Source organism: Erinaceus europaeus, chromosome 17 (assembly GCF_950295315.1).
Source record: "Erinaceus europaeus chromosome 17, mEriEur2.1, whole genome shotgun sequence".
Classification (NCBI taxonomy): Eukaryota; Metazoa; Chordata; class Mammalia; order Eulipotyphla; family Erinaceidae; genus Erinaceus; species Erinaceus europaeus.
The window spans coordinates 63,186,646-63,203,921 of NC_080178.1; the positions used below are offsets into that span (position 1 = coordinate 63,186,646).

The window sequence follows — 17,276 nt, forward strand, 5'->3', positions numbered from 1 at the left end:
TCCACTGTGCTGCCCCTAACTAGGCAGGCTATCTGTGGGATGCGGGCTTCAAAGTTCTGATGGCAGCTTTGCCTCCGAGGCTCTATGAACTGGAACAGTGATTTTTTTTCTTTTCTTTTTCTTTCTTTTTTTTTTTTTTTTTTAGAAACAGAAATGTTATTTTTCTTTTTTTAAATATTTATTTATTCATTTTCCCTTTTTGTTGCCTTTGTTGTTTTATTGTATCTTTTTCTTTTTTTTTTTTGGCCTCCAAGGTTATCGCTGGAGCTCCATGTCTGCACTACTAATCCACTGCTCCTGGTAGCCATTTTCCTTTCCTTTTCTCACAGGTCTGCATGACAGGCTTGATACACAAGAGGGTCTATTTTTTTTGTGTGTAGTCGGCCTGGGTGCCAGGTGAGTATCTTTATGTTCCTTTCCTTTTCATTTTTTATTGGCTATGACAGAGAGAAATTGATGGGGGCGGGGCGGGGGAGACAGAGGGAGAGAAACAGAGACACCTGCAGGCCTGCTTCACCACTTGTGAAGTGACTCTGCAGGTGGGGAGCCCGGAGCTCAAACCGAATCCTTGCACATGACCTTGTGCTTCATACTTTCATACTATGTGCACTTTTGTGCCACCACCCAGGCCCGACAGTTTTTTTTTGTCATTTGATTTACCTACTTTGATGGTGTGACCATATCACACTCCAAAGCCTGTCCCTCCTAAAGATCTTGTGTCAGGAGACATCGGAGCAGAGCTGGCTTTATGTTTCTGTCCCACTTTATCAAGGTGGGAACCTCAGGGACCTGCCCTTGCCCAAAATGCCAATCTTTCCCTCTCCTCTTCAAGAAGGGCCTTGTGACACTCCTCTCCAACACACTTTCCTGGGTGCAGCTGAAGGACAGAAAGTAGACTTTTATTGTTTTGTCTAAGAGTCCAGGCCCTCCTACTGTGCACATATTGAAACGGGGGCGAGGAGTGAAGTCAGTCAACCTTCTCCTGCCCCTGCTCCAGCCCCACCCAGTGGCTATGTCAGCAGAGCCTGGCGCAGCAACTGCTTCTTCTGGGGGGTGAGGTGGGTGGGGAACTGGATGTCGAAGATGATGAAGAGGTCCCCCTTCTTGGTGGGGTCCTCAGGCAATGGCATCCCTTCATCTGGCACCTTCTTGCAGTACTTGGGACTGAGGCAGGGAGGACGAGGGAAAAGAACTTAGAGGGCAGCCAGACAGACAGCTCTTCACAGATCCCAGGCCACCCTGCTGATATGGACATGATATGATACGTGGACAGGGAACCACCCACCACACTGGGGGTGCTTACCAGCCAGAGCAGGGAAGGCCTACTCTGCACAACTTACTCCTTGAACACCCATTTATCCTGAGTCCCTGGCAGATGATGCCAGGAGTCTTGTTTTAGATCCAGGGAACAGGACATGCAAGGGAGGAAGGTGGGCCTACCTGGGTTAGAGACAGAGGCTCTGGGCTGCTAAGCATGTTTCCCATGCAGAGGGACTTTCTCAGATAGGGATTTAGGAGATGCAACTAAGAGCTCAAACGAGAGATTTGGAGCATGAAAGCACCAAAAATTTCTCTCTCTCTCTCCCTCTCCTGGGCCTCTGCCTATCAGAAGATATTCCATTTGTAGAGGATTGACTGCATGCAGCCCACAGCCTGGCCTGTGCAGGCTGTTTTCTGTCCTATCTCACCCCCTGAACATCTGCCCCACCCCCCAGGCCTAGGTCATACAGATGGACTCACTGGACAATGTCATTGATGGGGATGTTGAGCAGACGGTCATCTAACGTCTTCACCTCCACAGTGCAGCAGGTTAGAGCCTAGGAGACATTGGGGTTGAAGATGGGAATGGGGGCAGCTCCTGTGGTCATTCCACCTGGAAGGCTCTTCACGAGCCTGTCCAGTGCCAAGCCCTGAGATGAGCCTCAGGAGACACTGGGCTGTTCACAGGCAGTTCCTTCCCTCCAGGAGTTCACAGTGTGGCAGGTAAGGTTTATATGGTATGTGTAAAGGGAAGTGATAGGGTCTGTGGGAACCCAAAAGAGCCCCCCAAATCATCCAGGTGTGCCAAAAACTCCACACAGTCATAGTGACAGCTGTGCAGGGCCTTGGAGAGTGAAGAGGGGCTTGCCAGCCAGCAAAGGGGGGTAGACACAGTCCAGGTGGGGGCCAGCATAAACAAAGGAAAGAAGGGTGCTAATGCGCCAGAAGGGCATGCGATCTCGTTAGGGCCCCCAGAGGATACACAAATGCTTCTGTGGGGGGGGGGGGCGCAGTCAGAGGAGTATGTGCAAAGAGCCTTGGGGGTTTCGAGGGAAGACCATGGAGAAGGCAGCAGGGGAAGAGTGAAAAGAGATTTGGAGACAGAAAGGACAGGGCTTGGGAACTGACCACAGTGGGTGAGAGGCAGCAGGCTGGGTTGGTGCCCAGCTTCTTGCTGAGGCTGTAAGGATGTGACGAGATCACAGATGCTCGGGATTGAGTAGAGTCATGGGACTATGTGTGACACTATCAGGTTCAGCACACCTGCACCACCCGCTAGGGTGACTCGAGGGTGGATCCTGCTCTCCTAGGACCTCCCAAGGGGGGAGGTGACACCCATTATTTATTATTATTTCTATTTATTTATTTATTTATTATTGGATAAATACAGAAAGAAATTGAAGGAGGAGATAGAGAAAGAGACAGACACCTGCTGGCAGCCTTGCTTCACCACTCATGAAGCTTCTCCCCTACAAGTGGGGACCACGAGCTTTGAATCCAGGTCCTTGCACACTGTCATGTCTGTGCTTAACCAGATGCACCACCACCTGGCCCCTTGGTGACTCTCATTCTGACCTCTCCACCCTCTCACTTACCTTCCCTAGGGGGATGGAGTACACATAGATGAGGTTGTCATTCTCCCTGCGGAAGTGAGGGTGCAGCTTCTCCTTTACAATGAAGATGATGTCAGCTGGGATGATATTGGGGCCCTGGGCAGGGGAGGCCAAGGTGTGATAAGGACAAGCTGTGTGACCTCGGCCAAGTCCCTGCCTCCCCTGTCTCCAGGTCTTCATCTGAATAATGCAGAGAGTAAGCTAGGTTTTCTGGAAGTTTTTTGTTTGTTGGTTCTTTGTTTTGTTTTCCCAGTTTGGCCCATTGCCTTTTCCCATCTCTTACTGAGGAGCTCTCCTCATCAACTATTTCTTTTCTACTGAAAATGTCCAGTAGGTGCTCCCTACAGGAGATATAAGTGTCCCGAGTAGTGATCAGAAAGCGAACTGAATGTCAAACAACTGACCAGAAAGTCTCTGTCCTGCTAAGATTCATCAAAATGCCAGAACCCGGGGTCAGATGGTGGAGCAGCAGGTTAGGTGCACGTCGTATGAAGCACAAGGACCAGAGGAAGGATCCGGTTAGAGTCCCGGCTCCCCACCTGCAGGTGAAGAATGTCTGCAGGTGTCAGTCTTTCTCTACTTCCCCTTCCTCTCTCAGTTTCTCTCTGTCCTATCCAACATAAAGTGGAAAAGAAGAAAGAAAAGAAAAAGGGCTGCCAGGAGCAGAGGATTTGTGATGCTGGCATCAAGCCCCAGCGATAACCCTTGAGGCAAAAAAAAAAAGCCAGAAACCTGCTAGAGTACCATCTGGGGACAAGGGATCCGAATGGTCCCTGCCCTCAAAGAGCTCTGGTCTAGCAGTGAAAACACATCCACAGCAACGGGTCCTCTGCTTCCTCAGGCTGATAAAGGAACAAAGAGGCTGGGTGGAGTCTGGTACCCTGGCAGGTGCCATCTTGGTAACCTTTTCCTTGCTGATAAGCACTAATAGGGTCCATATTGGAGCCCACCATCCATAGTACTTGACTCTGCAGTGACAGAGAGACTGACTCAGCATCGTTCTACCAACCATGGAGCTCCCTCTGTATCATCCACAATTTCCCCTTTTGGTGCTGGGGCTTTTGCCTCCCGCACAACAGAGCACACGCTCTGCTGGGTGAGTTGCCTCCTGACCTGGTGAGAATCACTTTCTGGCCATGAGTATCATCTCCTCCTCCTGCTTTCTTTTTACCAGAGCACGACTCTGGCACCAGGGATTGAGCCTGAGACCTTGAAACCTCAGGCATGAAAGTTATTTATATAACCATTATGCTATCTCCCTGACTTGGCACTTTTTTTTAGATAATTAAAAAAATATTATCTTTATTTATTGGATAGAGAGAGCCAGAAATCAAGAGCGAGGGGGTTAATAGAGAGGGAGAGAGACAGAGAGACTCCTGCAGCCCTGCTTCACCACTTGTAAAGCTTTACCCTGCAGGTGGGGACCAGGGGGTTGGAACTTGGATCCTTGCACATTGTAATACATGCGCTCAACCAGGTGCACCACCACCCAGCCCCTACACTTTTTAAAAATTTCTTTATTGGGGAATTAATGTTTTACATTTAATAGTAAATACAATAGTTTGTATACGCATAAAATTTCTCAGTTTTCCCATATAACAATACAACCCCCACTACACTTTTTTTTTTTTAAGATTTATTGAGTGGTCCGGGAGGTAGTGCAGTGGATAAAGAACTGGACTCTCAAGCATGAGGTCCTGAGTTCAATCCCCGGCAGTACATGTACCAGAGTGATGTCTGGCTCTTTCTCCTCTTATCTTTCTCAAAAAGGCATAATGGTTATGCAAACAGACTCTCATGCCTGAGGCTCCAAAGCCCCAGGTTCAATCCCCTGCACCACCATAAGCCAGAGCTAAGCAGTGCTCTCGTTAAAAAAATAAAGAAATAAGTAATAAAAATTAAAAAACTGAACTTATTTTTTTAAAAAAAAGATTTACTTATCGCACCAAAGTAAAAGACTCTGAGGTGGGGGTTGGTGGGGAGAATACAGGTCCAAGAAGGATGACAGAGGACCTAGTGGGGGTTGTATTGTTATATGGGAAACTGGGAAATGTTATGCATGTACAAACTATTGTATTTACTGTTGAATGTAAAACATTAATTCCCCAATAAACAAATTAAAAAAATAAAGGAAAAAAAAAGATTTACTGATTGTGGTCTGGAAAGTGGTACAGTGAATAAAGCACTAGACTCTACTCTTAAGTATGAGGTCCTTAGTTCAATCCCTGGCAGCACATGTACCAGACTAGTGTCTGGTTCTTTTTCTCTCTCCTCCTATCTTTCTCAAGTAAAATGTTTAAAAAATATTTATTAACTGATTTGTGAGAGAGGGACCCAATGGATGGTGGCACACCCAGTTGAGCATGCACATGACCTTGCTTATGGACCTGGGTTCAAGCCTTCAGTTCCCACCTGCAGGGAGGAGCTTCACTAACAGTGAAGCAGTGCTGCATGTCTCTCTCTTTTTTTTTAAATTTATTTATTTATTGGGGAATTAATGTTTTACATTCAACAGTAAATACAATAGTTTGTACATGCATAACATTCCCCCGTTTCCCATTTAACAATACAACCCCCACTATGTCATTTATCATCCTTCATGGACCTGTATTCTCCCCACCCACCCACCCCAGAGTCTTTTACTTTGGTGCAATACGCCAATTCCATTTCAGGTTCTACTTGTGTTTTCTTTTCATGCCTCTCTCTCTTTCTCCTGAGCCTCTCAGCTTCTTTCTGTCATAGCAAATAAAAGAAAAAGAGAAGGAAGAAAAATGTGAATAATGGCCATAAGGAGCAGTGGCGAGGCCAGGTGGTGGCACACCGGGTTGAGTGCACATGTTACAATGCACACCTGGGTTCAAGCCCACACTTCCTACCTTCAGAGAGGAAGCTTCACAAGTGGTAAAGCAGTGCTGCAGGTGTCTTTCTGTCTTTATCCCCCTTTCCCTTGATTTATGGGAAAAAGATAAAGATAATAAAACAATTAAAATAATAGACAAAAAAAGAGCAATGGGCTTATTGTCCAGGCACCAAGTTCTAGCAATAAACTTGGGGGGAGGAGGGTGGGAAGAGGCAAAGAACCAGAGCATCATTCTGGCATATGCATTGTCAGGGATTGAACTCAGGACCTCATCTTAAGGGTTGAACACTTCATATACTACACTATCCCCTGGGCCACAACCTTCCAAGGCTTTTTGCTGGGGTGTTTTATCTGCACAATCTACCATTCCCAATAAGTTCTTTTTCTAAAATTTTTCTATATTTTCCCTTTTGTTGCCCTTGTTGTTTTTCATTGTTGTTGTAGTTATTATTATTGTTGTTATTGATGTCCTCATTGTTAGATAGGACAGAGAGAAATGGAAAGAGGAGGGGAAGAAAGAGGGAGAGCGAAAGAGAGACACCTTCAGACCTGCTTCACTGCCTGTGAAATGACCCCCCTGCAGGTGGGGAGCCAGGGGCTCAAACAAGGATCCTTCCATGAGTCCTTGGGGTTTGTGCCACATGCACTTAACCTCCTGCGCTACCTCCCGACTCCCCCCAGTAGGTTCTTATCCCCTTCCCCCATAGAGGGTAAAAGACAAAGAAGATATGAGAGATAGGTGGCTGGCCCCAGTGAACTGCCCTTCCTCTCACCTGGTCCCCTTCTTTCTCAAAGGTGATGCGTGTTCCCTGTCTCCAGCCAGGCTTTACGTCAATGGTGAGGATCTTGTCCTTGATGGTAGAGGAGTACCCATCCTCATTCAGCACCTGTGGTGGGGTGGAGGGGCAGAGGTTTCCAGATGTCCCAGCTGCCCTTCACACACGGGAAGATGCTCTGTGAGATCTGTACTTAGAGGCTCCACCGCTTGGTATGAGGCTGGAACCTGAGATGCCGAGCAACCACTGTGAGTTGATGAAGTCCACAACTCCAGCCGTGGGAATTGCATGGTCCTGGCCACTAACAGATTACAGAGTGGACTTGCACTCACTTTCTTTTTCCCAAAAGGGAACCTGGCCCTGAACCTCAGGCAGGTCTCTCTCTCTCTCTCTCTCTCTCTCTCTCTTTTTTTACCAGAGCACTGTTCAGCTCTGGCTTATGGTGGTGTGGGGGATTGAATGTGGGACTTTGGAGGCGCAGGTGTGAGAGTCTCTGCATAATCATTATGCTATCTACCCTCCCACCCTCTCTCTTAAAATTTTAACTTTTTTTTTTACTTATTTGAGAGATAGCAGGTACATGTATTGCCAGGGATTGAACTCAGGAGCTTATGCTTTATCCACTGGACCACTCAGTCAGGTGTCCTAGTCCTCAGGGTTTACACATCTGGAGGTCAACATATCTGAGCACCACTGGCAGCATTCCCCAACTGTGTCATCCATCCTGTCCCCAGCCAGAGGCTCCAGGGGTGCCATCTGTGAGCATGGCCACATGTTGGTATCACTTCCACTGGGCAAAGGTGAGAAGGGCCTTGTTTTTGTCACTAGCACAGTGCTATGACAAAAAGCCATGACGAAGGATTTTCCTCAGATAGCCCCCTTGGGGACTGTGTCCTAGACCACTTTCCATGCTGCGTAGCTTCCTCTGACTATTGAGGCACATACCTGGGGAAACCCTGGGGTCTGACTGGTAATTCTCTGAAGGCAGAATTCCCAGAAGATTCCTCCCATTCAGAGCCCACAGCATCTAACATGTGACTGAACAGAGAAGGAATGATTCTGTCACAACTAGGAGCACTGCAGAGGGGGTTTCCACAATACACATGAACCAGACTTGCCCCTTCCCAACTTCAGGTTCCAGAATTCCAAGCTAAGATTCCATCGAATACTACTGGGGCCTCCTGTTAGGGTGGGGGGTGGTAGCTGACTAGGAAGGATGGAAGAGAGGGGTAGTGGCTCCCAGGAGGAGCAAGGCATGTGCTCACCCTTCGAGAGATTTTGATTTTCTTGGTACAGCCAAAGAATAAGTCCTCCAGAGATAGGTAGAGGTCCCGTTCAATCGAGGGGTCCTGTTTCTTCACCCCTCGGCCCCGGAGTCCCCCAAAGTTCAAAGTCACCTCATGTCCTTCTTCATCAAAAAACTCTGCAGGGAGTGGGGAAGGAGAGTAAGAGAAATTGTTTCCAGGGGCCAGGTGGTGGTACACCTGGTTGATCGCACATGTTACAATGAGCAAGGCCCTGGGTTTGAGTCCCTGGTCCCCACCTGTAGAGGGAAAGCTTTGCAAGTGGTAAAACAGTGCTGCAGCTGTCTCTCTTCCTCTCTATCTCCCCTTCCCTATCAATTTCTGACTATTTCTATCCGATAAATAAAATTTTTTGAAACTTTATTTAAAAGGGCAGGGGTAGATAGCATAATGGTTATGCAAAGAGACTCTCATGCCTGAGACTTCAAGGTCCCAGGTTCAATCCCCTAAATCACCTTAAGCCAGAGCTGAGCAGTGCTCTGGTAAAAAAAAAACAAAAAAAACCTTTATTTTTAAAAAAAGAGAAATTGTGTCCAGAGGCAGACTAATAAGCACCCTCCCCCACCCATCACTTCAGCCCCTAAGTGTGGTATCACTATGACTTCCAGTCTCACAGTAATTACCTTCCTTGATTCCTCTCTCACGTCCCTGACTCCTCCCCACCCCCAAGTGGCTAACAATACTGATTGCATAGGGGAAGAGTGCCCTCAGGTGGCAGCACCTAGCAGGGCCAGAAATGACTCAGGATCATGGACTGTAGAATTTCCAATGATTTATTTAGGTACCTAGTTCCTTGTATTATGCCCCTGGTGTGTGTCACACTCATTTTAAACCACTCCGCTTCAGCGTGGAAAGTGGCATACCTGGTAGAACAGACATAATATACAGTGTGCAAGGACCAGGATTCAAGACCCTAGGTCCACCTGCATGAGCAGTGAAGCTGAGCTGTAGATGTCTCTTTCCCTTTTCCCTCTCAATTTCTGTCTCTATCAAGAAAGAAAAGAGAGAGAGAGAGAGATGGAGAGAGAGAGAGAGAGGTCAGGTGGTATTGCACCTGGTTAAGCACACAGACACATGTAAGGATCGGGGTTCCAGCCCCCGGTTCCCCACCTGCAGGGGGTCACTTCCCAAGTGGTGAAGCAGGTCTACAGGTGTCTTTCTCTCCCTCTCTGTACTTCCCCTCCTCTCCCCTCTCAATTTCTCTCTATCCTATTGAAAAAAGGTCACTGGGAGCTGGGCAGTAGTGCAGTGGGTTAAACGCAGGTGTCACAAAGCGCAAGGACCAGCATAAAGATCCCGGTTCAAGACCCCAACTCCCCACCTGCAGGGGGTCGCTTCGCAAGTGATGAAGCAGGTCTGCAGGTGTCTATCTTTCTCCCCTCCTCTCTGTCTTCCCCTCCTCTCTCGATTTTTCTCTGTCCTATCCAACAACGACAACAGCTATGACAGCAATAACAGCTACAACAAGTGCAATAATAAGGGCAAGAAAATGGGGTCTCTAGGAGCAGTGGATTCATAGTGCAGGCACTGAGCCCCAGCAATAACCCTGGAGGCAAAAAAAAAAAGATCACCAAAAATGGTGGTGGCTTCGTAGTGCTGGCTCTGAACCCCAGCGACTGGAGGAAGAAAAAAAAAAAAGAAAAGGAAAGAAAACAAAAGAGAGGAAGAAAGGAAAGGAAAGGAGAGGAAAAGAAAGGAAAAGGTGGCCACCAAAAGCAGTGGAAGACTGAACCCCAGCAATAATCCTGGTGGCACAAAACAAAACAAAAACTTCTCTGTGTTTTGTGGCTGGAGTGACATCTGTTTTTTCAAATGACTCTGATCAACACACTTCTATACAACTGAATCTTACCGTCCTTATCTATATGCATTAAAGGGCTAGGAGCTATGGCTACCCTCAGGCCTGAGGGACATTCAGATTGCTTACTGGAAACAGTCATTCACATGCTGAGTTTAACCTACTCTCTTTAGATTCAGTTACCACAACCCATTTACCCACTGTGTGTTCTGCTTCCCACCCAAAACTAACACTTTTCTTGTTTCATAAACCTTGTTTATAGAAGGACCCTGGACCTGAAGAGAATGTATTGTGTGCGCGCATTTTTATTATGTGGTGTGTGCTTTCCCAGTAAGAAGAGGGGCAGGTAGGTCCTCTTACCACTGAAAGGGTTGTCTCCCCCGAAGAACTCATGGAAAACCTTCTCAGGGTTGCCGTGGAAGACATAACCAGTTGTCCATGGGGTCTGGGATCCAAACTCCAAAGGAATCCCTCCCTTCAGGCCCTCCTCTCCAAACTTGTCATAGATGCTCCTCTTCACAGCTGTGGATATGTGTGATCTTGAGAAGGGTCAAGCCTCAGGGGCTAAGCTGGACAGAGGGTTGGGAAGCAAGTGGACATGGGGAAGAAGGAAGAGCAAACAGGCCCTCTTCCTGCTGTCAGTCTTTGGAGGGAGACACAAGAAGTTAATTTTGGAGTCGGGTGTAAGGATCCTGGTTTGAGCCCCCGGCTCCCCACCTGCAGGGCAGTTGCTTCACAGGCAGTGAAGCAGGTCTGCAGGAGTCTATCTTTCTCTCCAACTCTCTATCTTCCCCACCTCTCTCCATTTCTCTCTGTCCTATCCAACAACGATGACATCAATAATAACAACAATAGGGCAGAGGGTAGATAGCATAGTTGTTATGCAAATAGACTCTCATGCCTGAGGCTCCAAAGTGCCAGGTTCAATCCCCCGCACCACCATAAGCCAGAGCTGAACAGTGCTCTGGTTAAAAATAATAATAATAATAAATTTTTAAAAAGAACAAAAAATAACAACAACAATAATAACTAAAGCAATAAAACAAGGGCAACAAAAGGGAATAAATATATTTTTTTAAGAATTTATTTTTTTATTCATGAGAAAGATAGGAGAGAAAGAACCAGCCATCACTCTGGTACATGTGCTGCCAGGGATCGAACTCAGGACCTCATGCTTGAGAGTCTAGTGCCTTAGCCACTGCGCCACCTCCCGGACCACTAAATAAATATTTTTAAATGATTTCTCAGAACCTTTAAAAAAAGAAAAAAAGAAGTTAATTTCATCCTCAGAGAACTTAGGTAGGGTAGGTTCCACAGCCCAGAGGAGAGATATGAAAGACTGGAACTTGCTGGGGGAGAGGGGAGGGTCTAAGGAAGACACCAGGGGTCAGGTTATATCCTGGGATTTAACTCTGTCCTCACCGCTTTATTTATTTATAGGATGGATAGAATTCTAGAACCTTGAAATTTCAGAATGAATCCTAGAACATCCAAAATCTAGAACTTTAAAATACTAGAGTCTAAAAACTTGACAGTCATGAAAGCACAGGTTGGAGTTCTTCCTGGCTTTTCTTCTACACTATTTCTGACTCCAGTTTCTAGGACGAGTCTGTAAGGGTCCCCATGAGGACACCACCCTGTGCTGGGGCAAGGAATCAGATCCCCCCACTCTTTGAATTCCCAAAGGAGAGAGATCTTCCAGTTCCAGGCTTCTCTGCTCCTTCCCATTCAGGCTCTCATCAAGGAGATGGGAAATTGGCTGACGGGAAATTTGGAAAGAGCACTCAGTCTCTGCTTCAACCTTCCCTTCTTTCAGAGCCAACAAGTATCTTGCTTTTTCCAGGACCAGAGGAGCACATCAACCCAACCCTGGGCTCCCCACTTTATCTTCCACCTGAGTTTGTGTGTACTGAGAAAAGTGTCTTCTCAGTTTTGATTAGATTCTGGGTAGGGAAGAGGGATACTTGTCCCCCATCGGGTCTGTTCAGAAACCCCAGCATTGCAGACACATGAGTGTTGGGAGCAGGGTCCAGGGTAAACCCCTCAGGCCCCCCGAGAAGGGGGATAGCTAAGGGGACTCACATGGGAACACCATGACCCTTGGCTGCACTCTGCCGCTCCCCTGATATAGATTATGCTTGGCTGTTTAATGTGTGCTTGATGGCGGGCAGCCACTTTCTTGTTTAGGCTCTGCTAAGTTTAGCAGAGCATTTGTCTTACTGGACTTAGGCAAGTCCAGTAAGACAAAATAAAGTCTGTAACCTCTTCCCTGTATTGTTGTTCCTGTAACTAACCACAATCACTGAATGACCTTTCTCTGTATGAATAAAGCTAATGTGCAAGACTCTGTAACTGCTTGCTCTTAGTATAAATATCAGAAGCTCAGAAATAAACTTGCTTTTGTCTCTGGCACAAGACCTCCCTACCCCACCCATCTCTCTTCCCTTCTCTCAGGATTATCATTGAACATTACTCCGTGCTGGACGCGGAGGCAACACATGAGGAATGAACTTAATGGAAAGGGTGTGTGGGATAGAGGAGATATTTGGGAATATCTGGGCCTGAGTCACTCACGGTCACTCAGCACATCATAGGCCTCTGCTATCTGTCTGAAGGTCTCTGCTGATGATTGATCAACGGCCTTTAGTGGGTGGGTCTTCAGGGCGAGTTTCCGGTACCTAAAGGAATTAGGGTGAATGCACGTTACAGCAGCTGACTATCCCCAAGGTATAGTTGATGGTGGCTGGCTTTGGTGGCAGCACCAAGTTTTGATGCTCCCAGCTATAAGTAAAGTCAGGGAGCTGCACTGCTCAGCTCTCTTTCAAGACAACCTGGTTTAGGCAGTGGAATAGACTGACAGACCCAGCAGCTTCTCCTTTGGGCACTAGAGAGAAAACTACACTTGCCCAAGCTGCCTCCAGCCACGGCCTGGCATGGCGGGGGCATTAGTGCTGACAGTCACTCTAGGACACTGGACTCCTCCAGCAGGAATCCTCTGTGATCCCAGTTACACCTGTGAAGCCCTCCTAACACCCCTCCTCCTCCTTCTCTGTGATCTGAAGACTTCCCCTCCAAACTCCTGCCATCCCCCACCCCACTGCTTACAGGTGTTTCTGTTTGTTTTTTTCTTCAGGGTTATCACTGGGGCTTGGTGCCTGCACTAGGAAGCCACAGCTCCTAGTGGACCTTTCCCCCCATTTTCTATTGGATAGGACAGAGAAAAATTGAGAGGGTAAAGAGAGGTAGAGAGTGAGAAAGACAGACACCTGCAGACTTGCTCCACTGCTCGTGAAGTGTACCTTCTGCAGGTGGGGAGCAGGGACTTGAACCTGCATCCTTGTGTGGGTCCTTGCATTTGGTATGTGGTATGATGTGTGTTAACTGGGTTTGCCACCACTCAGCCCCCCTTACAGGTGTTTCTGCAACACTTTTTTTTTTTTGTACATCTAATCCTGTCTGGAATGACATTAAATAAAGTCTGGTGTCAAAGGATTTGACAGCCACCCCAGCTTCTCAAATCCTTTCTCCTTCACCCTCTGCTACCCCATCATACCTACAGCATCTGCGAATCCCTTTAATCAGTTTCATGAAAGGAAAGAAATGACATGAACGAGAACTAGGCGGTAGCGCAAGGACCTGCATAAAGATCCTGGTTCAAGCCTCCCTGGCTTCCCACTTGCAGCGGTGTCAATTCACAAGCGGTGAAGCAGATCTGCAGGTGTCTATCTTTCTCTCCTCCTCTCTGTCTTCCCCTCCTCTCTCCATTTCTCTCTGTCCTATCCAACAACGATGACATCAATAACTACAACAAAAATGAAAAACAAGGGCAACAAAAGGGAAAATAAATTAACAAAAAAATGACATGAACTGGGTAACTGATGAAGAGATTAATTAGGGACCACTCCCCAAAGTGCAGGAAAGGAGGGGAGACGCCACTCTGCACAGGAGTATTGTAGTACCCTGAGGGGTCCAGACCACCCCTGAGCCTATGGAGTGGAGTGTTTGAATGGGGCAGGATCTATGATCTTCAAAGAAGGGATAGAGCTAACCAGAGGACATCCCATTAAAAGGAAGCCCAGCTCTCCTCCTTCAAATCTTTATGGGATGCACTAGGAAGTCTGAAGGCTGGACATCTCTGGATACATTCCAGTGGATCAGCCTCCCAGAGGAGAAGGCTGGGAAGAAAGGGGTGTGGAGCATCATTCTAATTCATATACTTTACTGTGGGCGAGACAAAGGAATGGAGTCACAGCTCCACTGTATTGGGAGGAGGAAGTTTTCTTGAGTGAATAGGAATATTGAGAATAATGGCAGGACAATCATAAATCGTCATGGTGCTTTTCCTCATTATATTTAGTTTGGCAGTGGTTTTGGTTAATGTCTAGGTCCTCCCGGGGGAAATGATACAAGTTGCTATGTTCATTGTCTTCCCTCTCTCCAAGCCTCATTTGTTACATTATCATGACACCCTTTGCAAGGGGTCTTTCTTCTTCCAGCATCATTTCCACAGCACCCTGCATTTTCCCGTTCATTCATCACTTATTATTTATTCATACGTCACTTTTGTCCCCATTTTAGTTCTAGTAATATGCATAAAAACAAGGTTTATCTTGGCAGGAAAGCTCAGTTTGGAAGAAATGAAGATGGGCACACCCTGCCCATCACAACCCTGAAGCCTTACTGTTGCCCCAACTTACGCCTTCTTGATCTGGGCATCCTCTGAATTTCGAGAGATCTGGAGCACAGAATAATAATCCTGGCCCATGGCTAGTCTTCAGACAGTGGCTGAAGAGTCCAGCCAGGCTGTTAAGACTGTGTTCCTTGGTTGCTCCTGACAACCCCACAGGGGCACTCTGGGAGTTGTAGTCCTTCCTGTTAAATCAAGCTGCCTTCTCAGCTTTGTCTAGAGTACACAATTAACATGTTGGGGCTGATCCTATATCCCTGATAAAGAGAGGGGGAGAGAAAGATAGACACTTGCAGACCTGCTTCATCGCCTGTGAAGTGACTCCCCTGCAGGTGGAGAGCCGGGGGCTCCAACTGGGGTCCTTACGCCGGTCCTTGTGCTTTGTGTCACGTGCGCTTCACCCGCTGCGCTACCACCTGACTCCCTATATTTTTAAAGTTTTATTAAGAGGTAAATAAGGAGAGGAAGGAGGGAGAGAGAACCACAGCCTCATTCTAGTATATACAATGCTGGGATCTGAGGAGCGCATGTCTGAGAATCCAATGCTTTACTATTGCGCCACCTTCTGGGCTGCAAGCAGAAGGTTTAAGAAGAATAGCACAGGTTTGAATTTTTTTTTTTTTTTTGTCTCCAGCGTTATGGCTGGGGCTCAGTGCCTGCACTATGAATCCACTGCTCCTGGAGACCATTTTTCCCACTTTGTTTCCCCTGTTGCTGCGCTTGTAGTAGTTGTTATTCTTACTGTTGTCATAGCTGTTGTTGGATAGGACAGAGAGAAATCGAGAGAGTAGAGAAGACAGAGGAGGAAAGATAGACACCTGCAGATCTGCTTCACCGCTTGCGAAGCAATGCAGGTGGGGAGCTAGGGGCTAGAACTGGGATCCTTATAAGGCCCTTGTGCTTTGTGCCATGTGGGCTTCATCCACTGCGCTACTGCCCAGCCCCTGGTTTGAATTAAATTTTTAAAAATATTTATTTATTTTCCCTTTTGTTGCTCTTGTTTTTTTAAATTGCTGTTGTAGTTATTATTGTTGTTATTGATGTCGTCGTTGTTAGATAGGACAGAGAGAAATGGAGAGAGGAGGGGAAGACAGAGAGGGGGAGAGAAAGATAGATACCTGCAGACCTGCTTTACCGCTTATGAAGCAACTCCCCTGCAAGTGAGAAGCCGGGGGCTGGAACCGGGATTCTTACACCGGTCCTTGAGCTTCGCTTTTTTAAAAGATTTTATTTAAAATAAAATCTGGCTCCCACCTGAAGGGAGTCATGAGTGGTGAAGCAGGTCTGCAGGAGTCTTTCTCTCTCCATATCTCTCCTTTCTCTCTTTTAAAAATATATTTATTTTCCCTTTTATTGCCCTTGTTTTTCATTATTGTTGTTATTGATGTCATTGTTGTTGGATAGGACAGAGAGAAATTGAGAGGGGAGGGGAAGACGGAGAGGGGGAGAGAAAGATAAGATACCTGCAGACCAGCTTCACTGCCTGTGAAACGACTCCCCTCGTGGGGAGCCTGGGGCTTGAACCCGGATCCTTAGGCCGGTCCTTGCGCTTCGCTCCACCTGCTGCACTACCGCCTGACTCTCTCTCTCTTCTTTTTTTTTTTTTTTTTTTTACCAGAGCACTGCTCCACTCTGGTTTCTGGTGGTGCAGGGGATTGAACCTGGGACTTTGAAGCCTCAGGCACAAGTCTCTTTGCATAGGCATTATGCTATCTACCCCTGCCCCCTCTCTCCATTTCTCTGTCCTATGCAATAAAAATGGAAAAAATGACCAGCAGGAGCAGTGGATTCCTAGTGCCGGCACCATGCCCCAGCGATAACCCTGGAGGCAAACAAACAAACTCAGAGTTATCTGCAGCATTGGTGCAATAAGCAAAGGTGCAGCTTGTGAAGCTTCCTCCTGCAGGTGAGGACTGGGAGCTCGTACCCAGGTCTTTGCCTCCTGTAACAGGTGCACTTTACCAGGTGTGCCACCTCCTAGCCCCAGGTTTTTATTTTAGAAGAGTTTCAGGTGTTTGGAAAAGCTGTGGAGTGGTAGCCATATATGCTACACACACAGCATGCCCTACCACTAGCCTCTTCAGGAGTCTGGTACAGTTGCCACAACCGACTACTAGCACTGATGCATCGCTTACAAAGCAAGTCCACAGTTATTCAGATTCCCTGGTTCTTGACTAATTGTTTTCCTCCTCCAGGATCACATTCAAGATTCCATATTCATTTAGTTCTGGGTCTCTTTAGGTTTGTAACTTTGACAGTAGTTCTTGTGAGGTATTTTCACAACATTCTGTTTCTTTTTTTTTTTTAATGTGTTTTTTTAATATTTCTTTATTTCTTTTTTATCTTTTTTTCCCCTTGTTTTATTGTTGTTGTGGCTATTTTTATTGATGTCGTTGTTGTTGGATAGGACAGAGAGATATGGAGAGAGGAGGGGAAGACAGAGAGGGGGAGAGAAAGATAGACACCTGCAGACCTACTTCACCGCCTGTGAAGCGACTCCCCTGCAGGTGGGGAGCTGAGGGCTAGAACCAGGATCCTTACGCTGCTCCTTGCGCTATGTGCGCTTAACCTGCTTCGCTACCACCCGACTCCCTGGGATCTGTTTCTTACTAGACTGAGGTTATGGAGTTTGGGAATTAAGACCACAAAGATGGGGTGTCATTCTCAATCCATCACATAAGCAAAGGTGCATGACACATCACTGGTGATGTTAAATTAACTTTGATCACCTGTTGAGGTAGTGTTTGTCAGGAGTCTTCATGGCTAAGTCACTTTCAGATGAGGTCAGGTGTGCTCAGAGTGGGGCGACTATAAAGTCTAGTTTCTTTAGTATCCCCCTTTTCTGGACTTCTCTTTGGGAGGAAGTCTTCTGCAGCACACCCTTGTGCTGCAGAAGAGTGTGAGGAGTTCTGTTTCCCACTTACCCCACATCCAGTAGTCATCAGGATGAGTCCATTTTGCCTCCCAGCAGGCCTTTA

The 17,276-nt window shown here is 47.0% G+C and overlaps 1 protein-coding gene across 1 annotated transcript; it reads right to left on the bottom strand.

Annotated features, from left to right (window-relative positions):
• Window positions 1–226: 226 nt before the first annotated feature.
• DNAJB13 (DnaJ heat shock protein family (Hsp40) member B13) lies at window positions 227–14,408 on the bottom strand. The gene is made up of 8 exons (XM_007520249.2): window positions 14,309–14,408; window positions 12,186–12,289; window positions 9,972–10,133; window positions 7,775–7,932; window positions 6,507–6,620; window positions 2,856–2,969; window positions 1,741–1,817; window positions 227–1,164 (listed from the first exon to the last, which is right to left on the bottom strand). The coding sequence occupies exons 1-8, from the start codon at window positions 14,374–14,376 to the stop codon at window positions 1,011–1,013; spliced, it is 951 nt and encodes a 316-aa protein (XP_007520311.1). The 5' UTR covers window positions 14,377–14,408; the 3' UTR covers window positions 227–1,010.
• Window positions 14,409–17,276: the final 2,868 nt, after the last annotated feature.